Source organism: Thunnus thynnus, chromosome 15 (genome assembly GCF_963924715.1).
Source record: "Thunnus thynnus chromosome 15, fThuThy2.1, whole genome shotgun sequence".
NCBI classification, from domain to species: domain Eukaryota; kingdom Metazoa; phylum Chordata; class Actinopteri; order Scombriformes; family Scombridae; genus Thunnus; species Thunnus thynnus.
Window position 1 is genome coordinate 25992945 of NC_089531.1, and position 25438 is coordinate 26018382.

At 38.5% G+C, this 25438-nt stretch overlaps 1 protein-coding gene across 1 annotated transcript; it reads left to right on the forward strand.

The window, feature by feature from the left end:
- Positions 1-21751: 21751 nt before the first annotated feature.
- tbxta (T-box transcription factor Ta) lies at positions 21752-25438 on the forward strand. The gene is made up of 8 exons (XM_067612158.1): positions 21752-22067; positions 22441-22705; positions 23110-23244; positions 23348-23409; positions 23496-23557; positions 23860-24033; positions 24148-24271; positions 24561-25438. The coding sequence occupies exons 1-8, from the start codon at positions 21883-21885 to the stop codon at positions 24817-24819; spliced, it is 1266 nt and encodes a 421-aa protein (XP_067468259.1). The 5' UTR covers positions 21752-21882; the 3' UTR covers positions 24820-25438.

Genomic DNA, 25438 nt, shown 5'->3' on the forward strand with positions numbered 1-25438 from the left:
TTATGTTAATATGATTGACATTTCATTTCAGCACACTCCCCTCCCCTGCCACTGATAGGGTTGGTTGAGGCAGCCAGTAATCACTGACAGCCCCATTGAAGGGAGATTGCATGCAATTATCTCGCTAATTCAGAGGGTTCTTTTAATTTGGCAGCATAAAATTGTCAATCTTGGAAGTGTAATCGGCCTCATTCCCATTTGAGGCCAGGACTAAAAATAAATAAGAGTGGGGTATATTTCCTTTTCAGTGGTTTTTAATGATAAAAGAGATGCAGAGACAGCAAATGAAAAGGAGAAAGGCTTTATCTGTTGTCCATCCATGCTGACAGAAATCAGGATGACACATACAGTGTAGTGTGTCAGGAAATTAATATTGTTTTTACTGTCACATCACTTCCACTGCTTTGAAGCCATTTAGATAATAGGTTTCCTTTATTTCATTTTACATTGTGTGTCACAGTCATAGAGGTAATAAAGGCAATATGAAATTTAATGATCATTAAAGGAAACTGGGACACTGTAGGATACTGCAAATAAAAACAGATGATAACAATGGTAACAGTGGAAATGTGGTTTAACATTTACTATATGGCCAAAAGTATATGGACATCGCATCCTTCAAAAGAATGGGCACTGATCTGCTGCCATAAGAGCCTCCGTTCTTCTTGGAAGGTTTCCACGAGACTAGCTAGACTGGAACCTAGCTGGCTGTGGGGATTTGCTCAAATTAAGCCACAAGAACATTATTGAGGCCCGGCATTGATGTTCTGTGATAAGGCCTGGCTTGCAGTTGCCATTCCAATCCATCCCAAATGTGTTGGATGGGACTGAGGTCAGGTTTCTGTACAGGCCAAGTTCTTCCAAACCGAAAAAAACCAAAGCATTTCATTATAGAGCTGGCTTTGTCATGTTGAAACAGGAAAGGGACAAACACAAACTGTTGCTGCAAGGTTGGAAGCACACTGTTATCTAAAATATTATTGTATGTTGTAGTATTAAGATTTCCTATAAAGGAATAATTGGACATTTACGGAAGTACGCTGATTTGCTTTCTTGTTTTGGTTGGGAAGATCGATACCACTCTGTACGCTAAATAAGAAGCTACGGCAAACAGGCATTTAGCTCAGCTTAGCTTAAAGATCAGATAAAGCTAGCCTGGCTCCAAAGGTAAACCGAAGCGTAGAAACTCCAGTTTGTTGTTTAATGTGGGATTATGTGCAGGACTATTTCTTGGCCTGGTGCAGTGACTTCCAGGAGTCTTTGCCTGTTGCATGGCAACCTCACAAGATTCAATGAACTCACTGCTTCCAGCCAAGAAATAGTCCCACACATTAATCCCAGTGCAACTTCAAATTTCTCTTTTCACTCTTTTGATTTTGTATGGGGATGTGAGAGCAGTATTGATGCAACCCCTTCTCTTAGAAATTAAGTTTATTTATTACTAAATTGTTCTTTCCATTTACATACTGGTGACAAATGTAATCGCTTTATGTACCACACTGGAGTTGCAGAGGGTAGATGGTTTCCCGAAATGCAGAACCATTCCTTTAATAGGAACTAAGGGGCCAAGCCAAACCTTGAAAAACAGATTTAAAGTATGTGACCAGGAGTGTCGGCATACTTACTGGGAAGACAGAGTGATGCACACTTGGGCTTATGTTAGATACTTCGGCTAAATTGTGCTGACAAGTCCAGGAGCCATCATCAAATCCTACTATAAGTCTTCAAATCTTTTAATGATGGAGCAATAATTTTCTGAATGACCACCAGCACACTAATTGGAGGGCTCAAATATTGCGATTCAGATCATAATGACTCGTTGAAAAAAATGAGAGAAGTTGACACCTTTTTGAATGGGAGTCAGTTGGAGCATCTAACGGCCCTCTGTGGTATTGCACTTTAAGGTACTTCTGCATTGTCTTCAGTCTCAAGCCATAGTGGTTGCTGCTTGATTTCTACACACATAACATGTTAAGTAGAATGAATGAATAAAACACATACATGGATTATGTCATTATAACAATATAATGTCAGTATTATAAGAGGCAAAAGGATAAAAAACATACTCAATATGAAAATATGCAAATATATGAAATATTGCAGCAAGAAATAAGGAAAAATATTTAGATGTATCAAAATGCCAATAAATAACATTCAGAAAACCAATTACTTTGCTGCATATAGGGATTCTTATATATAAAAAAAGTGTGTTACATTCACATTAACACGGCATACAAATGTCCACAGAGTCTGGGTGTGTAGACATGTGTGTGCGTGTAGCTGTGTGGAGGCTATTCACCTCATCAGTACATTCAATTTGCACATGTAGATAACATATGACATGTACATCTCACCACTGTCCCAATGCATTTTTCAACCTTGCCTTAGAGAATTGTACAGCTCTAGTTAATCTTATTCCATGTTCCCACAGACTGTCATTTCTTCCCTCCCCTCCCTGTTCTCAGGATTTCCAGATGAAGGAGTCATTGGTCATTTCCCCATAAGTACAAGGGCCCCCTGAACGCACCCCATTCAACAGCCATCAACCAGCCTGGAGAAACGCTGGAGTGGATGGGAAAGGCTGCGAGAAGTGGACTCTACATGAATGAGAGAGCCAACCCTTGGCATTCAGTACTTGAAAATGGCTTTTCATGCCACACTCTCTGAGAAGCCAATTGGGCTGTAATGCGTAGCACGTCCCCTCCCTCCCTCACTGCAGGCGATTCAATTACCTCCCATGCAAATTGGCCGGGGCTTTCATTTCTAGGAGGCAACCCCGGTAACTCATAAGGCATCTCATTGGTAATCTCGGCAATTAGGTAGCTAATGCATCTGTTTGTCATGGTTTGGGGAGAGTGAAAGACACTGGTGCAAATGAAACTGTCCAATTCAAAGAGCGGGAAAGAGGTCCAACATGAATGCAAACTCACTTTTATAAATTCCATGAAGCCCGATGAGATGTGTTTAAAAATGTTTCTCTCTGAGCTCAAAATCTTCAAAGCAGAGAGGATTCTTCTGCCTGCTGCTGACATACGAATTCAAATTACATCTCGACTGGGAAAATTTATACATTTTCAAGCGATAACACTAAGAATGAACGATTATACAATAATATAATGTGTTTGCAATTCTCATGAATCCATTGTTCTGTGGGTGTTCACGTTGCAGCCGAGATTATATTGTTTATCTAACCCCTCATGAATAAAACATCTTGTAGTCATTTTTACTGCATGCTGTTGCATTATATCAATCATTCACAAACCCTGTGCCCGTAATTTGATTCACAGTGTAATATTCATGGCAACAAAGCAGGCCCAGAAAAGTGAAACTGTGGAGACACTTGCATTTTTGTCACCTCTCTATATGATTTGTGGCTTATTCATCAATCTTGTGCATGCTGTTGGAGAGGGAAAAAAAATCACATTGTATATTGTTTGGGTTTCACATTCAGAGCAGATTGAATTACTGTGTCCAACATAATGCACAGTAATATGGAAAGCTAATGCTTGAGAATACGTTTACCATTACATAGGGCATGGTGGTATCTACTGTGGCCACCAGAGGGTGACCATGCATTATTTAAAGACTGGATGACCTGTATAGGAAAGCATAAACTCACAAAAAAGTTACAAAATAACATGCATGACACAGACAGTAGCTGTCACCAAAACAACATATGACCATTTATCTTATTCAAAACTCCCTTTACATTTTTAAGTATTTTCCTTGGCTTTCTGCACACACCACAGACAGCTGCATCAGAGCTCTAAGCAGATCTTTCCTTTGTTTTCTCCTCATTTGTACAGATGTTTTTCTTTCTGTCCTCCTCTGTAATAAACACCAGGGGGCCATTTAGCCAGAGATCACTGCGAGGATCAATGAAAATGTCACCAAACCTTGAAAGAGTGTCGGCAGCTGTGTCTCTTAAAAGCAGCAGAGTGAGAGGAGATTTAGGAGAGATCTTGTTCGCATTTATAAAACCTGGCGATCAATATCAATCAGCTGGCTCATCTGAATGGCATCATTTATCTTGTGTAGATGCAATTAGTCGTCACCATTGTGGCATTTCAGCCAGTATGTATCTGCCTGGTGTTTTGACACGTTCTCAGTTAAAATGCAGCTTTTTAAAAACTCAAATTGACTCAACATATAAAATATATGTGTTTGATGTGATGGTGCAGTGGTAAGTGTTTTTAAAAAAATATTTTTATTATGCTTTTAAACACAAACACAGACAAATCCAACAATACACAGTGGCCGCAAGAACTAAACATCTGACTTAGATCCCTGGTACATGGCATGTGTACACGTGTACTGTGGCAGATAATATAGTTGAAGAAATGCTTGCACACAATTACATAAATATGTTGTGGAAAATGTCATAGCATCTATTTATATAAAAAATGCTCAGGTCCATTACAATCAACAGTAATACAACAACTAAACATCTGGAGAGAAAAAAGGAAAAAATATATACTTAAATAAAGTAAATAAATTAAAAGATTTAGAATTTTAAGAAAACAAAACACAGAAATGAATAAATACAAACTGATCAACAAATAAACATATCACCTTATGACCCAAAAATGTCACCAGTTCTCAGTACCGCAATCTATCATTCTCATTAATACAATATTTGTGAGTCTTTTACCAGCATATTTAAAGAAGGATGTCCAAGTCTTATAAAAATCACCCATTTTACATTTAAATCTGTATGTTAGATATTCCATTGGTATTAGCTCAAATATCAGTTTATGCCATCCCACAATACTAGGTGGTCTATAATCAATCCATCTAATCAAAATATTTTTCCAGGCAGCAAATGTAAGAATACTGAACAGTCTTCTTTGATGAGAGCCTTTAGTATGGGGACTGGGTAAACCGAGGAGCATCAAGATAGACATTAAAAATCAAGTTAAGTTTACCAACAGTTTTACCCCAGTACTCTTCAATATGGATCCATGACCACACACAGTGCCTACAACTTCCCACCTCCACTTGACATTTTGAGCACATTTCCGTCAGTCTTGGATTCATCCTATGTCTAAACTGGGGGGTAATCTGTAAACGATGCAATATCCTAAACTGAGTTTTTATGGTTCTATCGCATACGGAAATTTCCTTCTCAAATTGCCATATTTCTTCCCATGTTGTTTAATCTACTGTGAGATTGAAGTCATTATTCCATACGTGTTGTTAATATTCTTGTTGCAAGTGTGGATTGAACTTCCAAGAGTAAGTACACTTCTCCCCAAACTTATCACATGTCTGATAATGCCCTAGCTCTTTTTGAAGATTCTGCAGGTAGTCTATCAATAAGTGGGTTCTGATGACAATTAAAATCCCCACCTACAATACAGAATTCAGTTTCAAGGTCAGCAAACTCCAAGAATGCGTTAGTGTTACCATCAGTAGGGTGGTTTAGTGGGGCATATATATTAAGAATTGAGATGCATTTTCCATATAGTACACCCTTAATAATAACATATCATCCACTGCCACCTTTAACACAAGATTCAAGTTTAATATTATTTCTTATTAGCAGGATAATTACTCCTCTACTATTTGAGGTGTAGGATGAAAAGAAAATTTATTCCTGGCCCAGTCCCCTTTAAGTTTAAGATGTTCTTAGTCCTTCAGATGGGTTTCCTGCAGGATTGCTATTTCCACTCCTTCCTTCTTGAGAGAAGTGAGGATCTTCTTTCTCTTCACTGGTGATCACTGCCCCGTTCATTCCAAGTACAGAGCTTAATACTAGGAATATTCACAATTAAATAAAACTTAAGCATATTTTAAGTTGTTGCTACTCATCACTGTCATATGTATATCATTATCTAAAGCCATTATCTGTCCTGTCTCTTGACAGCAAAAATAATACACTGATTAGACTGAGCCCTCCGTGAGCATGTAACAAAACAGTAGCCATTCTGTGAACACAACTATTTACAGACACTATTACTAGGTCCTTCACAGGCCATACTAAGACCTTTAAACTAAAGAACAAACAGCAGAGAGTAAGTTCAAACCCTCCTTTAGGGTGGAAGACCCCATGCCTAATGCTAAATGCAAGCATACCTTCTCCTTAGCTGGCACAGTAAGTTGAAGCAATAGTGACTGGAAATATATGAGAGTCTCCCTAACCCCCTACAGAAAAGAAGTAAAAAAAGAAATAAAATGAATCTAATGAAAGAGGAGTAGATAAGAAAAAGGGGAAAACATATTTGATAGGTTCGCTAACATTACAAAACATATTTGTTAGCATTGCCCATAAAATTGCTGAATGTATCACTACCCTAAGCTCAACCAACATCAATAATGGAGGGGAGTTTATGCTTTATAAAAATATCAACATCTAAATATTACTTTTAGGTTATTTCAATTTGATCCCGAAAGACAACAATGCTCATTGGTTTTGGCTGGTAGCAACTTGGCTAACTGTTAGCTCACCTATGCAAGTTAATGTTACCTTACTTCCATGAAAAGTGCTAATGTAAAAAGCAAATATGTATTTTAATATCATCATCATAATAAAGCTGTAGTAGCAGTCTAGTGTAAACTAATAAGTCACTTTTAAAAATTTCATGTTGGACATAGCACCTTGTAATTTGCACATCTTTGCACAGCTTTTTAAAACAAACAAACAAACAAAAAAAAAAACAACAACATTTGCAGGCATTGGCAGCAGGGCTCCCTGTGATGACATCACAAACATTGATTGGCTGAGGCAATTGCTGTCTCAGGGCTTTCATACAAAATGTTGCTCTCAGGACCAACCACACAACCACTTGGCAAAATCAGGACATGCTCGCATCACCTGAAGTCGCTGTGGTAAGTGTTAGTGTAAATAGGGTTGAATTTGAATATTATGGTGTAATATATGATGACATGTTGGGAAAAATAAGATGAGCTTCCACAGATGTGTCAACAGTCTGTAAAAAGTCAATCTAACTTTTAAGCTACTTATGGGGAACTTTAAGGGTCAGACTTAAAGTCCAGCATCAGTAGTGATTAAAGCTACAGCCAGTCATTGTCTGACTGGACTTCAGAAATAAAAGTCCTCAATCTTTTTCCTTGTACTTTAAAGGTACCCAGTAGACTTTTTGACCTTTAGTAGTGCTATGGAGCAATATTCTTATGAGGGGGTCCACATTTGTTTTTAACTTGTGCGTCTACACAAGATAACACACATATAAAGGCCAGATTCCATGCTATTTCACTGATTGACAGCCGGTGGTGGTAAAGCACCAAGAAACGTAGCTATATGCCAGCAAAAGGCAGAGTAGAAGAAGACTGTGAAAAGCAAACAGGGATGTAAACAGTGCAGGTTTTAAATTACTCCAAAATTATTTTATTAAGAAGGAAATGTATCGAACAAGTGCATACACAGTGTGTATTGTTTAGGTTTGGTTCCTTGGGCAATAAGGATGTCTGTAAAACTACAAAGATGAAGATACAAAGATGGAGTCAAATGGAAATGTGTGTTGTTTTTGCATGATATTTATTTGTGTAATGATACCAACAATAAAATAAAATAAAATCTGCACAATGAGAACACCATTGAATTTCAAATATGAATGCAATTTTAAATGTTACTAAGCATTTGTGACTGCCTCCTAAATGGTGTGCCCCTGCCCACTCTGTCATCCGTCCCTAATGATCAATAGAAGCCACTTTATATGTCTAGTAAGAAGAGGGGGTGATATTAACAATCATTTTTATATCATATTATTTTTTTGCAATTAATTAATTAATTAATTGTTTAGTCTACAAACTGTCAAAAGTTGAAGGTGACATCTTCATATTGCTTATTTTGTTCAACCAATAGTCCAAAACTCGAAGGTACTCAATTTAAAACAATATGAATAATGAGAAAAATTGTCACATTTAAGAAGCATCAACCAGTGAATATTTAGTATTTTTGCTTGACAGATGGCTTACAACAGTCCAGTAATTTTCTGTCAATCAAAAAATCATTTGAGGATTAATAAAATTATTATTCAAAATCAAAATTCTAAATATTTCAATATTTATATTTGCTTCATGTGAGCTTATCGTCATGTTTATTGGTCATAAAATCAGCAGATTATACAAATGACTGCAGGTTATGTCAGTATAATATATGCTGCTGCCAATGTCAACAGAGTTTAGACTTTCAAAAATGAATTATATCAGGATATACGTTATGTAGTTGCTTACAAATGCAATTAGTAGTTGTTTTTGCAAATGTTAAGTTCTTTAAATAAGTATTTTGTGCTTTATGCATAAACAAAACTGTATTTTTTCCATCATAGAAATATCAGTATGTAACAGAATGAAAGCATTTCCCACCTATGGAGCAGGTTACTTGTGTGCTTCACCCACAGTGGCACTGACAGCCGTTCCTGGCTGCCTGGTAAAAATGATTACAGTGCAATATATCATCCCGGGAAACTGCTACCTTTACTGTCACCTGGGATAAAACAATCCCCAAAGCAAATAAACAGGGGGCCTGCTGTGGTGATGGGAGCAGCGGCTGAGCCCGCAGCCTAGTCCCAGCCTCAGTGGCTCCCCCTGCAACAAAAGAGCAGACGGTGATTCCGACCTGGCTCTTTTGTTGGGGTCCACATGGGGCCATGATTAAAACAGTTCAACACACAGAGGGGGTCCGGCGGCCCTCCCCTTCCCTTGACAGCGGCACTACCTGCACCCTTCCCATGTAGGGACTCAGGAAACTGAGGAGCCAGAATTATATTCTTGTCAGAGCTGAAGACCCTTAAACTGTGTTAACCATCAGATAAATGACATATAAATGTAATCAAATCAGCGCATAACCTACATAACTCAGTGGGATTCAGGTATCCTACCAAGCTCATGTGTGAAACAACATGTTTGTCTTCGGTTGTTTGCATGTATCCATGCTGCTCTTGATAGGATTACTGACACACAGAGGCTGTCGATCGTTCTCTCCGCATAGATACATTCTGTTGTCACCTTGGAAGTTCAAAGTGAGGGAAGGCAGGCCCATGATGGGTCACGGTGTGAGAGAAAGAGTGTGTGTGTGTGTCCTCTTGGCCCTGATGCTCAAGTGTTGATTCCAGGCATTTTTGATTTTGATTTTGACATGTTTCTATTTTCCCAGATGTGTATTTATCTTAAAATCCCTGTGAATTTGCTCCTTTTATCAGACTTTAAAAAATGCTATTCATATATATTTTTCATGTATAATTGCTTAGAATGTCTGTTGTGTATATTACTCAATATACTAATTATTATTAGTCATTGTCTATTTTCCAGTTGAATTATTTGCTGCAGTGTTCCAGTTTCCCCACAGGGACCATTAATGTTTCCTCGCATAATGCTTCCTGACACATAATAATGAATCACTGCGCTGAACACCAACTCCATTGTGTATAGATGGGTCCTGAGTTCTCAAAAACAAAAATTAAAAATCATCAGCATGACAGCACATGGATGAAATGAATTATTCATGCATTTACTGTACAGAGAGAAAAACACACCTTATATAGCCTGTAAATATAGAAAACTACTATTTCCACCAGCACTTACAATGTATAGAATGTATTCATAGGCTCATTCAGACATGCATAAATAACAGTTTTATTGGCATGAGTGGTTTGTGTGGCAAAAGTTTGTTTTCTAGCAATATCAAGGTGTGCTAAAATTAGAATTGTAAATCATAGAACACAATGAATGAATGTGTAAAATATGAAAACATAGCAAAATATGAACGAAAGCGAGTACAATATGGTAAAAACTGAAAGAAAAAGGATCAGCGAATGTGTTTACAACTTTGGCATTTTCACTTGTTGTGTTGAGTTTTTAAGTGATCCAGGGAGACAGTTATGCTCTGCACTGATCAGTTGGTAACTCAAGCAGACATGTCCTCCATCTGAGGTCAGGTCAAAGGTCAGGAGAGTCTCAGGACCTCCAAAACAGACACTGCTCTCATGCTCGGTTTGGACTTGCTCTGTACTTCTGGAAAGTAGTTTGACATTTAAAATGGTATTCTCATGTTAAAGAGTGATTTATTTACAGTGTATTCTTAATTCAAACACTGATGAACTTACTTTTAAAGGTGGAGAAAATAAGTGTTCTGTTTCTGCACCCTAACATAATATAATCCCTCCTTGTGAATTACGAAGTATTTTCCACGAAACAGCAGCCAGTTTGAAGTAACTTCTCAGAGACAGAGGATGGTTGAAGTTGACAGAGAGGGAATGAGAAGAAGGAAGGGGGTTAAAAAAAAAAAGAAGAGACACTCCAAGATGAAGGGACAGCAGAAGAAAAGGGGCAATTACTGTTCCTTTCTTATGGAAATGGTAATGAAGTGGGACATGGGGCTCGGGACAATAGAGGGCCACAGGCAGGTTGAGCGTCACCGTGTAAACTGCTTCCTGTTAGGGAGCCATTTAGCCCTCACTTTTACTGACTAACAAGCCATCTCCAGGCCAACTACAAAGAGGCTTCCCCATCAAAGCTGGAGGCTGCTGCTGTCTGTGGAGTCCAGATAGGCTTTTCCCAGGCTGCTCACATTTAACGGCGCAGCGCAGTGCGGCGCAGGCCTTTAGGGTGCTGCTTTAAGATGTGTTTTCTTTTTTCCTCTCGCAGGGATGAGCGATGATGTCTTCTTACCTTTCATGTTCGCTGACTGATGCAAAAATGCCTGTGTGAGTTGTCCCCAAAGTGTCCCTCCGTGGCACAGACTTAATGAGCTGGGATGTCGAGAAGGATAAACCCAACTTAAATCACATCAACCACCTTTATATTTATTTATTTATTTTTTTTGTGAGAGAGATATTTTATGATTGATGTAGAATGTTTGGGGCAAAGATTCAAAGTTTATGTCAGAGATGTGCTGCTCAGAGATGTAAGTTGTTAGGAAGATGGAGAAAAGGCATAGAGCAGATATATTTTGTATCAGTTTTGTTTCAGTTTTGATGTTGTTTGCCTCGTAAAGATCACTGACTGCTCAAAGAGAAAGTCTAACAATAAGTATACCTTTCCATCAGCTGCACATCTGCAGTTCTCTGCACTGACAACTGGACCATGTGATGTGACTGAAGTGATATTGATGCTGATTGTCATGCAAGCTGAAGACAAATTTCTACTTTTGTGCAACAAAGGTGGACAATAAAGTTGATTTGATTAGATGACACTGAGCTTGTATGAGGTAGATATTTTGATAATAAGACCAGAGAGGAAAAGCCATTAAGAAAAGTGGCAAAGAACATCCAGAGTACAGATGTGCTAATCATGTGAGAAACATAAAGAAAAATACATAATTAAAAGTAACTACAAAGACTGGAAAATGTAAGATATCTGCAGTCAAAGTGAAGTCTGACTTCATTCTTTCTGCTTTCTTTTATCAACATTTTATTGCAGTCTTTCTTATATTTCTGCATATAACAAACAAACAACAACAACAACAAATAATCCATCCACTGGCACCAGACTGAAGAAAACTAATAAATGTTGAAATCTGCACACTTTTTGTTTGCCCAATATTTGAATATAAAAGCTATTAAACAATAGTGTATCATATCAAACTATACAATAAAGAGCAAATTAAATAGTCTGTTACAACTGAAAAAGACAATAAAAGCAAAATGTAAATGAACAAATCACCTGACGTCCATGTTCCATATTTAAAGGACAAGTGTGTTTGCACAAGGTTTGAGTTCTCCGTCTGCAAATCAGATGTTGGCTGGTTTCCATTCTATCAGAAGAATCTTTATTTGAGGAAAAAATGCAGAATTGGTGTTCAGTGTGATTACATACCTGGTGCTAGTTTCACGAGTCTGCTAATTGATTTTTATACTGCCTGGTAATGAATGGAAGCCAATGGATGCCTGGAACAGTAAAAAAAAAGTGCATTCAAATGACTGAAACATGGTAGCATGGGTTACTAAATGATTAACTTTTATTTAAAGGACAGGTGATTTGAAGAAAAAAAAGTGGAATGGCCCTCTAGACAGTGAGTGGGACTCTGATTTGCTTCTATGGTTGTCACATAAATGTTGATGAGTTGAACTTGATTCTGGTCTTTAAAACATCAGACTGAAACAGGTGCAGGCCTTTCACTTTAATAAACTACAACATATATATTCCCATTCTCCATACGGTTGCAGTGACATTTATTTTACACACTGATGTTCCAGGAAAATAACATTTTTCTGATCTGAAAATTTGAGCTTGCTATAAAGGGACTGAAGTCTGGATGAAGCTGGAGCTGTAATCGTCCCTTCACCACCACATTGAACAGTAGGGGGCAGTGCAGCGGCTGCTCAGGGGGGACGCAGAGGAGCTGGGAGGGCTCTGTGCTGTGGTAAAACCCCTGGCAGGGTTTTGGAGAGGGGATGGGGGGGGTGGTGGGGGTCTGCATCTATTGTCTTTTAATGATATCCTTTGATGTGGCCCCACTGTTTGCTGTTTGTACACCTGGGCCACTGCGCCTGCATTCAGATTGGCTGTCTGCTGGTGGAGGGGGCGACTCGGCATATTCCAGGTAACACTTTCCAGTCAGCTGCTGCTGCTGCCTGGCGTGGGAAGGCAGTAAAAGCAGCCCGGCCCCCTTTGTTTACCTCCTTCAGTTTACGGTGCTGTGGGGGCCCCCCCTTCCTAAAGCCCTGCCTGGCCTCCAGACTCTGCAGGCAGACGCTGGCTGCCTCTCTGGGGCCCCTGGACACCCGTAGAGGTATAGCTGCCTGCCGGGGTGCACAGGCAGCGATACTTCCTTCCTGTAGAGCAGGAAATGACCAGGGCCGATATGTATGAAAGAGGCATGGACACAACAGACATGAGATACAGAAGCAAAGAAGGGTTTTGTGGGTAAAATGCCCAGATTAAAGGATAAGTTAACTTAAATTGCAAAAAACACATATTTTGTCCATTTACTCATATTGAAAATTAGCAATATATGTAATTGTGTTTTTTGTTGAATTTTTGAGATATTTATCCATGAAATTTCTGCCTCTGTGCCTCCAAATAAAACGATAGTGATTGAAATTTAATTTGTGCTTCTGAAAAATGACATCTTTGTCGTCTCTTTGGAAACAGCTTTCCAGGTTCTCTGCATGATCCTCAGATCTCACAGTCAACTGTTTTCACTGGAACTACTTTCTGCTACATTTGAGTCCCCATGAAACTGCTCACGGCAGGAAACTGCCAATTATCTTCACTAACTGTGCTACTAACTGACTAACAACTAACTGTGTCACCTTCTGGCAAGTCAAATTGCTGACTTTTTAAAATATAATTCTCAATGAGTTTGGGCAGCAGAGATGAATCTCTACTCACCTCTATTGTATTCTGGAGAAAGCAGAAATCTTGGTGACAGATACTGTAAAACTTAGCACATAAAACCTGAAACCCCTTAATGCCTGGATTCTGCAAGTGAGAGAACATGTTTGTGATTTGAGTGAACTGAAGCTTTTAAGAGTTGTTTCTGCTGAGGAAAGTTATTAAAGTTGGTTTTAATGACTTTTTTCACTCTGGCAAAGATGACAAAAATTGAAAAATTATATTTACATTAGTGGCTCGTGACCCCTAAAAATGAAGCAAAGACTTTTTGCAAACACTTGTCATGGTTGCACACTGTATTTTTATTTATGTATTCAGGTAGTCTGATTGAACTCAAGATATCTTTTTTAAGAGAGACTCACACTCAAGAATAAATAGATACAATATAAGCAGAGACAAACAGAAATTTGCAACTACACACATTTTATATACATAATAAACATACATTTGACATCACAGAGAGCAATTCAAATTAGCATTTAGAATTCTTGGATATAATGTTTTAAAATGTTCAAAAAAATAGAGATTATTTGTAAAGTAATGAGTTTGGTGTTTTTACAAAGCTCAGTCTGAACATGTGATACATTATAATTACTGTATTTGGATATGATCAGAGAACAGAGGTAGACTAGATGTCCATATGACCATTGTAACCAGTTCAGTTTAACATTTTGGAGTCCTGAGGAGGTAAAATAACCTGATCATTTATAAGAAAAATAGCAAAAATGAGAGAAACGTGAAAAAAGAAACATAACTTTGAGGAGCAGATAGTTTTCTTGTGACTCTTGTGGGATATTCTACCTCAAAAACTTTGTAGATTCTTGCAGCAATGACAGCACAAAAGTCCTTTTGGAACATATAACAGTAGCTAAAGTACTTTTTGGTTCATAATCTTTAGTTTTTATCTTTTTTTTTAGCATTGTATTCCTTTACTCTCCATTCATATGTGTCATTTTTTATGTTTAAAACCTGTTTCTTGCTGATGTCAGATGTTCCAGGTGGCTCACATACTGTATATAAGATGCTATTATGAATCATCCATAGGGGGATAAGAAAGTGATCCTGATAGCTCATTGGCCATGCATCGGAAGGTGACACCATGTTGTGTGAACATCTCATTTTAATTGTGCATTTATAGAGAGAGGAAGTGCCGCTGGAGGAGGAGGGTGATGAGGCGGCTCTGAAGTCACACGTCCTCTGACTCTGGGTAAATAATGTTCCTGGCTGCACCTATCATTAATCCTCTGTCTTTAACACTTACTGTTTGTCAGTGGAAACTGGTCTCGCTCCTTTTGATCTCCCCCCTGACCATTCAGCCCTCCCACTAAAAAACTCACCAGAGAAAACTCAGAGAGAGCGTCCTGTAGCAGGGACTGAGACTGCGGTTATAAAAAACCTTCTGCAGCAGACAGCGGGGCCCGGTTATGATGATCTGCCCCAAAGTCATGATTAATATCTGCTAATATTTGCTAATGTCTTTCACAGCTTCCCAGAACAGCCCGAGTCGATCCTTCTTCTCGTCAGAAGGAGATAGGCTGAAGTGTGATCTCACTCTGCAGGGTCCACGGTTAATATGTGTGGGTGTGTGGGTGCATGTGCACACAGCTGGGCTGCAGTGAGGAGATTTAACTGTGTTTTCTCACACACTGGTGTCTGCTGACCTCAGCTGCTCATATTTACATCAGGCAACACTGATCGCAGTGGAAAAAAAAGAAAGAAGAGGAAACAGGCAAAAACAAACCTGCAAGGAAGGAAAAATCTGTCTGAACTCTACAGGACTGGAAATCATAAATAAATGAGGATTTTCTCCTTTCCTTGTTTTTCCTTTTTTATAAGTCTGTGTGTAATATTACTGATGATGATCTATATGAATCAAAATGTATAAGCAATGCTGACCATAGATGTGTCTGTGAATACAACCCGTGAAGACCACCAGCACACTTGTAGTGCATTACTGAAACCATGTAAACAGGCCCTGTCTGTCAAGCTGTTGTTGTTGTATTTCTTGCAAAATAAGATAAATAATCACAGAAAAATCATATGAAAAACCTTCAATTGAATATTTAATGATTAAATTACAAAATCAGAACAAATTTGAGGAGACTATTATTTAAATTTTCATCAATGAAGCTAAGCAGCATGTGTCCCTGAAAATAAAATATTATGTTTTAAAATGAAAAAAAAAAGCATTAATTAAACATCGGCTAGTAAATCTGCTGTAACTCATTCTGGCTAATTGGTCCACTGCTCTTATAATTAATAGGAGCATATTGTCTTTTATTAGGTTTATTCCTCTCTTGTCATTTTTTTCTTTGGTTTGCTGTATTTTCTCTCATAATAAGCACATTAACACACGTTGAAATACATTCACAATGGTGGAAGAAGTATTCAGATCATTTACTTACATAAATGTAGCACAGTGTAAAATTGCAAGTGAAAGTCTGCATTCAAAATTTTACTTGAGTAGAAGTGCAGAAGTGTTAGTAACAAAATGCACTTCACATATCAAAACTAAAAGTTCCCACATCCTATGTCACGTTACATTATTATGTTATTGATGCATTAAAATGTAAGTAGTACAAGTGGAGTTCATTCTAACTGCTTTATACACTGTTGGCTAATTTCATTGATCACAAGGCTCTATATTTTTTTGAGATGAACATATGTTTTGTTTGTGAAATCTTAATCAAAAAATCTGACAAATAAATGTATATGAGTATGAAGTGAAGTAAGTATAAAGCTGCATAAAAGGGTCACTTTGCACCATCACACAGACAATATACAAAAGTCAAAACAACAAATACAGCATGAAACATGGACATGCAAAGACAGAAACAAATTACAACTATAATACTATTCAAACACTATAAATACAACAATTTAATAGCAGCAGAATAAAATGTTATACAAATACACATAGAAGCCTGACACAGGAAACTAAAGACTAACATAAAGTTCACAGAATGAACTTTCACTGTAAATTGAAGATAAATTAGTGGCCTGTCTAAAGACTGCTGTGTCTGTACATCATTACAGATTTGAATGAAACATATGACTGTAAGGTTTAGTTAGGTACATACATACATGAATTCATTTATACTCTTTTCTCTCTGTTACTGTCTCCTGCATGATGAATCAGTAAAGCCTCAGCTAATCTCTAATAATCTTGTAATAAGCAACTTAATGGGCCCAAACTGAGGAGAGATTTCTTAGAATATTTTGACATAGAATGAATATTTTCTCTCCTATTTATCATTCATGTCTTAAATTTTATATTGTTTTTCATGAATTATATGTTTCAAAGTTACAATCCTAACATGTTTGTACCTACAGCATGCCTCGCCTCACATCTGCACTTACATTTTCTCATATTTAAAAGCTTTTTAAGTTCATTTTTTTCATTAAAATGATGCATCATGATGTTGATACAACACACCGTCCTCCTCAGCAGAGCTCCTTCTCCAGACCTGACTCAGTCAGTCCCTGCAGTGTCAAAGCTGAGCCTCCTATCATTAGCATGCCAAAGGTCTCAAGGTCTACTGTAGGGCACCTAGATGAGGGCCGGTGGGGGCCGAGGGGGGGCAATTACTGTCCCCACTAATTCTTTTTATCCCTTTCAAAGGGACGGGTGATTAGAAGAGGAAAGTTTAGATTTCCTGAACTTGAAGTGGAAACGCAAAAGTGACAGACGAAGCTCAGGGCTCAATCCACATCAGGGAGGGCTGGGGCTGTGTGTGTGTGTGTGTGTGTGTGTGTGTGTGTGTGTGTGTGTGTGTGTGTGTGTGTTGGGGGATCTTCAGTCTTTACTGGTATGGGATGTGGGGAAGTGGCTGGTGGTTCTTTCACTTGCTGCTTTTTCTCTCTTTACACACAATGCTACAGTTACAATCATAGAGTGACATTAAAATACAGCAACATTTCTTTATCACAGATCAATGTTGTTCTAAAGTATTATTCTCCTGCACTTTACTTGAGTATTTCCAGTTTAAGCTTCTGTATGTTTCTGCTCCTCAAGTTGTAAAATATATGATCATCTCAGTTATGATGCATTATCAAACTGCCAAAGAATCTATTAGTTCCACAAGCTACAACATTAATATGCATCTTACTTATGAATGCTTAACAATAATCTAATAATCTAAAAAATATTAATATTACATTGACAAGGGTCAGTCTGCAAAATGGGTGCTGTTTTTAAATATTTTTAGGCATATTTAGTTGATTCTTCAGTAAAATATTCACTGCATAATTTAACTTTTTAAAGGAGAATTTCTACATCGTGTAATTATAACTTTTACTATTCTAGTACTTCTTCCACTATTGTCTATGATCCAATAGTGATTTAATAATGATTTATTTCATAGAAACAAACAAGAACGAGAAGAAGAACTTTTATTTTAACATTCACATGACAATTTAAAACACATTGATCTTCTTCACTCTAATCCTTTTAGTTTTAGTTTAAACTTTATTCAAGCAGGAGAGCCTTGTTGAAATTAAAAATGTCTTTTTCAAGAGTAACCTGCTCAACATAGACAACAGTCTGAGCTGTATTGTTATTTTGGGACACTGAAATCATGTTGCTGTCATTTTTTTGGGAGGGGTGGGGGGTAGTTAGTAAACCAGGGGGAGTTTGTTTTCTACTATTAAAAATGCACACACACTGTAGGATTTTCCAGTAGTTTTAGATTTCATATGTTTTAATTTGACTACTTTTCAGACAATAATAAATTAAGATTTCAATATTTCTCCACCAGGATGTATAAAAAATTACAGAAGATATAATTTAAAAGTTAACTGAATTACTAAATGTAAAAAACCAAAAAAAAAAAAACAAATCTAGAATTTCAGAAAAACATAACTTGTGTTTGTGTCTTGAGGTTTGTAAAGATTGATCCAGGCAGCAATTACAGACTAACAGCTACCACAAAACTAGAATTAAACAAAAAATATGAATACCGGATCATGAATACAATTGTCAGTGAACATCATATATCCCTGAAATCCTTCTTGTTTGTCTCTCATGTTTCCTGTATATCACATTCTGTAGGTTATATGTGATTCATCTCTGGGCTTTATGATGTTTAATATCAGACACATTATTAGTATAACATCACTTTGGGCTGCTTACAGCTCTGAGATCTTGTTATGATTTGTGCATATCAGTAAGATTTCAGCTTCTGTTACTGTGTTTGTTTTTGTCCAGTAACCAGCTTATGTCATAATTTGTGAAAAAAATGACTTTTGAGTGTGTTTGTATGTGTGTGTGAGTGTTTTCTCTTCCCAGGGCTGACTCATCCGCCTCCCCGTGTTTACTTATTTAGGCCAGCGAAGTCCTCCTGGAAAATATGCATCGTTATAACTGTCCCTTTGTGAAGCACCAGACCTCTGCAATATTTCTCACCTAGGTGAGTGTGTGCCGATGCCAGAGCAAGGACTGCATCGGTTAACCCTCAGCTCGCTGGGCAGCAACAGTGTGTGTGTGTGTGTATGAAGAGAAAAGCTGTGGGAAACCTCAGGTAGCTTTTTCAAATAAACTTTCCATTTCAGAGCAGACGTTCGCTCACTCTGCGGGACGGAGATGCTCCTCCTTTACCTCAGTTTTGGCTTCACCTGTCAGTCAAACTGCTGAAAAGATGTTTCGTGTTGTTTTGTGCTTTACAAAGTTCTCGCCGGGCAACACCTGACAACCGCGGCACACAGCTGAAGTTCAGCCAGGAGAGAGTTTTGTTGCTGCAGCTACAGATGACTCATCCCATGACTTACTGACACTACTTGATCACTCAGTTAAATCTTAATTTAGAGATATGAAGCAGCTTCCCGTTATGTGTGACTTTGTGAGTCGGGGGTATGCAGAGCCTGTAGGCCCGGTCGGCGGGGGCTATGTCCTGTATGCAGCCGCTTTTTAACACTCTCTGTCTCTTTCTCTCAGCCTCCAAAATAAAAAAAAACACACACACAAACACACACAGGGGGAAAAGGAAGAGGCCGCTGAATGATACGGGATGGAAAGGTGTGAGAGAACCCCTTTACATTTATGGCCTCTGTAGAACTGGAGGAAGTGGTGTAGTAAAGTGGAGTCACGCTCCAAAGCCCTCACTCAATTCCAAGTACATCACAGACAGTGGAATCAGAGGCGACGAGAAGAAAAACAGGAGGGCTCACATCTAAAACACAAAACCTTTGTCGGCATCAATGGGGCCAATTTAAACACTGAATACTGTAAGTCAGGTGACGGCTGGGAGCTAAATATTAATACAGAGTGGTGGAAATATTCAGATATTTTACTTTAAGCAAAAGCAGCAACATCACGATGTAAAAATACTGTGTGAAAACTGTGTTTCAAATTGTTTAAAAAAAAATTGTTTACTTCTTGAACTGAACCAACCATTTAAAACCAGTTGATTATGTGAAAAATGCATCGTCAACAAAGATGAAAACAGGTCTGATTTTCTTAGATACAGTACATAGTGTTCACATGGCAGTGACATTATGTCAGAGTATATAAGTATAAGCAAAAGTCCTAATTAAAGTAAGTGTTATTACTGTATATATATTATATTATTGGATTGTTATTACTGATGAATTAATGAATAAGCAGCATTTTATGTTGTAGCAGGTCAAAGATGAGCCGCTTGATCTACTGTACCTACTGTTAGATAGTTTAATCTCTATAGTCAAGCATCATATTTTATAAAATCATAATAGGTTTTATTTGTAAAATCTTAATTAGCAAAGTAACTAAAGCAGTCAAATACATGAAGTGGAGTAAAAAGTACAATATTTACCTCTGAAATGTAGTAAAGTAGAATCATAAAGTAGCATAAAGTACTTTACTCATAAGTACTACTATGTAAAATCTTCCATTACAAATTTTTACTTAGGTCAAAATACATGAGAATAAGCAACAACAGCATAATTATTATGTACTATATTACTGGATTATTAGATTGTTAGGTTATTACTGAGGCATTAATGTTTAATGTTGTAGCAGGTCAAGATGGAGCTAGTTTATATATTGTTGGGTAGTTGAATCTATAATAATTTTTAGTGGTGAAAGAAATATTTAGATCTTTTTCTTGAGTAAAAATAGCACAGTGTAGAAATACTCTTTAACAAGAGAAAGTTCTGCATTGAAAAGTTTACTTAAGAAGAAGTACAGAATTATTATCAACATGTTACTGTTGTAGCTGGTGGAGTTAATTTGACCTACTTTATATTAGTTAGGTAGTTTAATCCTTAACCATCATTAAATGGTATCATTTAAAAACATGTCATATGTCTTCTGTGTAAAATCTTAATATGAAAAGTCATTAGTGACTATTTCTGTTACAGTGATGTGATGAAGAAAAGTACATGTAAAGAAGAAGTTCAGTAAACAGAGTAAATGTGTTTCGTTATGTTCCATTATTGCATATTTAATAAACTCATCAGTTTTCATCGGCAAAGTAACGATGGACAAACACTGCTTTGGTTTTCATGTTTTGCATCTTTTATCATCTTTCTATCTATATTTTTGATCATTTCTGAAGAACATTGTATTGCATATTTTGCATGATATATAAATGAAGAAAAATAGAAATGTTTTATTATTTTTATTAAGTGGAACTGTCAAATAAACATAGTGGGAGAAAAGTATTATAAAATGGAAAAATAAGTGTAAGTATAAGTCAAATCATTCAAAATTGTTGAATTTCTTCCCACTTTCTATCCTGAAATGTGGCCAATAAAAGGCAGCAGATGTATAATTTTTGTTGGTTAATGATTTCACACAGTGAGACTTTTCCATAACCTTTAGTTTAGTGAATTGATTTTCCTGTTTAAACAGTAGAAAAATGTTGATTGTCGAGCACTCGGCCTCCAACTGGCTGAAATATTTAATATCAGAGCCTCAGAGGGAGTCATGCAGGCCCATTATGCAAATCCTGGCATCACTTGTGGGCCGTCCACACTTTGGCACAACAGGAACACAGAGTCTGTCCTAATGGCCCGTACTCAGTAAACACAGGCCTTCTCCCATGTGGATTTGAGACAACAAAAGATTAGCAGTATTTGCAAATATACAACTGAGTTCAAAGACACGGCTCTCTTCCCTCGCTTCCCTTCTTTTGTTTGAACGCACAGCTTTGAATGTGTAGGCCTTCCAATGCAACACACTGATAGATTTTCAGGTACCAAACCATAAATAATAAACTTCATCCTAGCAGAAATTCCAACAGCAAAATAAATCTACGAACATCTATGAAAACTGTAAAAACGTGGATTTCTTACGTGGAGTTTGGTTCAGGGAAACAGATTTCAATGTATTAGGTAAAGAGTTGATTTTATAAATTGTAAAAATCTGTTAAATTGTAGAGAGAGGTGCAGTCTGGTGTGGGGGCGTGGTTTGGAGACGTTGAACCCGGTCAGAGAGGCGAGGTGTGTGCGGCCAAACCACGCCCCGCATCCCCATGAGGTCCCTGGGGGCCCTTAAATGATGAGGCCTCAGGGTTTAGAAACCAGTATCACTCTGGCCTTATCTCTCTGTCAGCCTCAGAGTGTGTGAATCTTGGATTTGGGTCTCTCTACAAAGTGCTTGGAAATATGACTTCTTCCAACCCCGACCAGCGCCTGGAGCATCTCCTCAGCGCCGTGGAGAGCGAGTTCCAGAAGGGCAGCGAGAAGGGAGACGCGTCCGAGAGGGATATTAAACTGACGCTGGAAGATGGGGACTTATGGAACAAGTTCAAAGAGTTAACCAACGAGATGATTGTCACCAAAACGGGAAGGTAGGTTGAACACAGCAGCGTCTGGGGAGGCCGCGGCGGTGTCCTCTGTGCGCATTTTACGCACTTTTTACGCACGCACAGACTTTTCACTGTGAAATCACATGTTTGTCTGTAAAAATGCGGTTTATTCTGTAAAGCGTTAATAGGTTTTCAGTTTTTCAATGGCTAACAAACAAGCCCACACACACACATACAGGTGCTCTGTCAAAACTGCAGCTCCAGAGGCCTTCGAGGCCTTTGGAGGTTTAAAAAAAGAAAAAAAGGAAACATTGATTGAGCTGAAATAGAAGTATGTGTTTAAGAACAATCTCGGTAAAATACACTCACAGACGCCTCAAACAAATTTTCGTGAACTCCATACTTCTTGTTCCAGGAGGATGTTTCCGGTTCTCAGGGCCAGTGTCAGCGGCCTGGACCCGAACGCCATGTACTCGGTGCTGCTGGATTTTGTGGCCGCAGACAACAACCGGTGGAAATACGTGAACGGGGAGTGGGTTCCCGGAGGCAAACCGGAGCCACAGAGCCCCAGCTGCGTCTACATCCACCCGGACTCCCCCAACTTCGGAGCGCACTGGATGAAAGCGCCCGTTTCCTTCAGCAAAGTCAAACTCTCCAATAAACTCAACGGGGGCGGACAGGTGAGGAATGAATCCATAATAATTAATCACAGAGATGTGAATAACTTTTCTGAAACCTTTATTCTATTATTTCACCTGCTTTACATTAGGCCTACATTTGTTTAGACTGAAAGACGTATTCATTCAGTCTTAAACTGGTATTTTATAACATTATAATGAACCACTGGAATAAGACTTGTGCACTCTTCCAAACTCCATTCACTTATTTTAGGATTTGTCAGGATTTATTCAATATTTTGACAAAATAATGTGAATTATTTGTGTCAAGAGATTGGCACTTTACTGCTACATTTTCACTTGATCTGAGAAATACACTAGGCTAACTTTACTAGTTAAAATATGACTGATGCTGTTTATAAACACATGGACAAATAGTAATATTAATTTGTGTTTTTTTTCCATAGATCATGCTGAATTCTCTGCACAAATACGAGCCGAGGATACACATCGTGAAGGTCGGAGGCATCCAGAAGATGATCAGCAGCCAGTCTTTCCCCGAAACACAGTTCATCGCTGTCACTGCTTATCAGAACGAAGAGGTCAGTTGTACTAAATGCATTACATCCTCTGAGTAAAATCCTTATCAACACACACTTGTCTTAAATATTGATTGAAATGCTAACAGCTCCATCCTCCTCACAGATCACTGCTCTGAAGATAAAGCACAATCCTTTTGCTAAAGCCTTCCTGGATGCCAAAGAAAGGTATGATCATAAACCATTAACTCCTTATTTTTGGCAAGTCAGTGTACTAATAGAACAGCATCTAATATTATTGTTTTTGATTGCAGGAGTGACCATAAAGAAGTCCCTGATCACAGCGCGGACAGCCAACAGTCTGGCTACTCTCAACGTGAGTTTCTTTCTACATTTCTGAACATCAGCCTGAATGTGTTTTTTCTAATATCAGATTTCCAAATGTTAGGTTAAGGAAAACAGCAGGAGTGGTCCTACTGTGCTGGAGCATTTGTCAGAGATGCTCTTTGTTGCTTAATGAAGAGGAAAAAGTTAAATTAAGAATTGAAAATATCAGTGTTTGTGCAAAAGAGCATCTGGATGTCATGTGAAATGCCTGCAATCATTTTTTAAAATGTATTTTCATACCGGGTGCTGTGATGTGTTGTATGACTGAACTGTGTTTGCTGAATTCCACAGTTGGAGGTTGGTTCCTCCCGGGCCAGACTCCCATCTGCCCCAGCAGCAGCCCTCCTCAGTTCAGCGGCACAGCGGGCCACTCCTCAGGCTCCTACTGCGAGCGCTACTCCAGCCTGAGGAGCCACAGAGCCACCCCGTACCCCAGCCACTACCCCCACCGCACCTCCAGCACAAGTAAGACCCCGCTCAGACTATATATGTATATATATATATCTTCAACTCATCATGTTAAACAACAGAATAAACAGGAGAATTGGCATTAATTATCAGTTTGTGCTTCATTTCCAGACAACTACATGGACAACACTTCAGGGACTCTGCCTACTCATGACAGCTGGTCTGCTCTTCAGATCCCAAACTCCACAGGCATGGGCACTCTGTCCCACACCACCAACTCCACATCTAATTCAAGGTGAGACTCTTAACTATTTACAGTTAAACCAGTCCTCACGTTTGGAATTAGAAGAAGCTTCATCAGAACCTTTGAATTTTGTGTAAGAGTGTGTGTTTATTAGTTCAAGTGATCCACTGTGTAAGACGGTGGCCTCCTGGTTTGATGTTTACTTTTGTCATACCCACTGTACCACACTGCCAGGAGCTCTAACGTTTCCTCTTGTCAGTGTGGACAGAGAGGAAAAGTTGTACTTTAAGACAAAATGGGATATATAATTAACCATTCTTTTTATCCCTCTCATCCACAGTCAGTACCCCAGCTTATGGTCGGTAGCCGGCACCACCCTCACACCTTCAGGCTCAGCCTCTGGCTCCATACCCGGTGGTTTGACCTCCCAGTTCCTGAGGGGCTCCTCCTACACAGGCCTGACCTCTTCGCTGCCCGTCTCCTCGCCTTCCTCCATGTATGACCCCAGCCTGAGTGAGGTCGGGGTCGGGGAAGCCCAGTTTGAGAGCTCCATCGCCAGGCTGACCGCATCCTGGGCGCCTGTGGCTCAGAGCTACTGAGAAGCTGGAGATTCAACTCGGTTGCTCGGCGGGAAGAGGACATAGGACTAAAGACATAAACAGACCTCCTGGGGATGATGTGGAAGACTTGCAAGCATCCCTTTTGGCTCCTGTTTGTCAAAAAGCATAGATTATTCATTCCAGCTTCTGTAAATGAAAAAAATATGTTACGTATGGCTGGAGTCATACTGAACAAAGCTGATGTGCAACTTGAAAGACAATCCATCTCAATATTACACTATAATAAGCCTTAGAATAGCTGCATGGTCAGAACTTCCTCTTTGCTCTTAGTAATTCCTAACTGTACACATTTATAACATGTTTATGACCTTTTTCACTCCTATGGCTCCACTCAACGCAAACTGAACTGAACAATCATTGACATTTTTCTTGTTATCCTTAAATATATAAGATGAAAAAAAAATGGTTCTGCTAACACAAACGTGTATATGTGTGTAAATAGAATAAATTAACATCCAGTGTTTTCCATAGAAATGTGCCTTTTCTGATAGCAATACAAATGTTCCACGTTCAGACCGAGAGACACAAGTGCCTTCTGTATCCTGGCAGGGTTTTGTCTGGTTTAAAGACCCCCTTACACCCCCCTCACCCCCCCTGC

Excerpts from the sequence above, each read along its gene's own strand:
- tbxta (XM_067612158.1), top strand. The coding sequence starts at position 21,883 with ATGACTTCTTCCAACCCCGACCAGCGCCTGGAGCATCTCCTCAGCGCC. Across the intron at positions 23,245-23,347 it reads CTGCTTATCAGAACGAAGAG|ATCACTGCTCTGAAGATAAA; the intron begins GTCAGTTGTACT and ends TCCTCCTCACAG. Across the intron at positions 24,272-24,560 it reads AACTCCACATCTAATTCAAG|TCAGTACCCCAGCTTATGGT; the intron begins GTGAGACTCTTA and ends TCTCATCCACAG.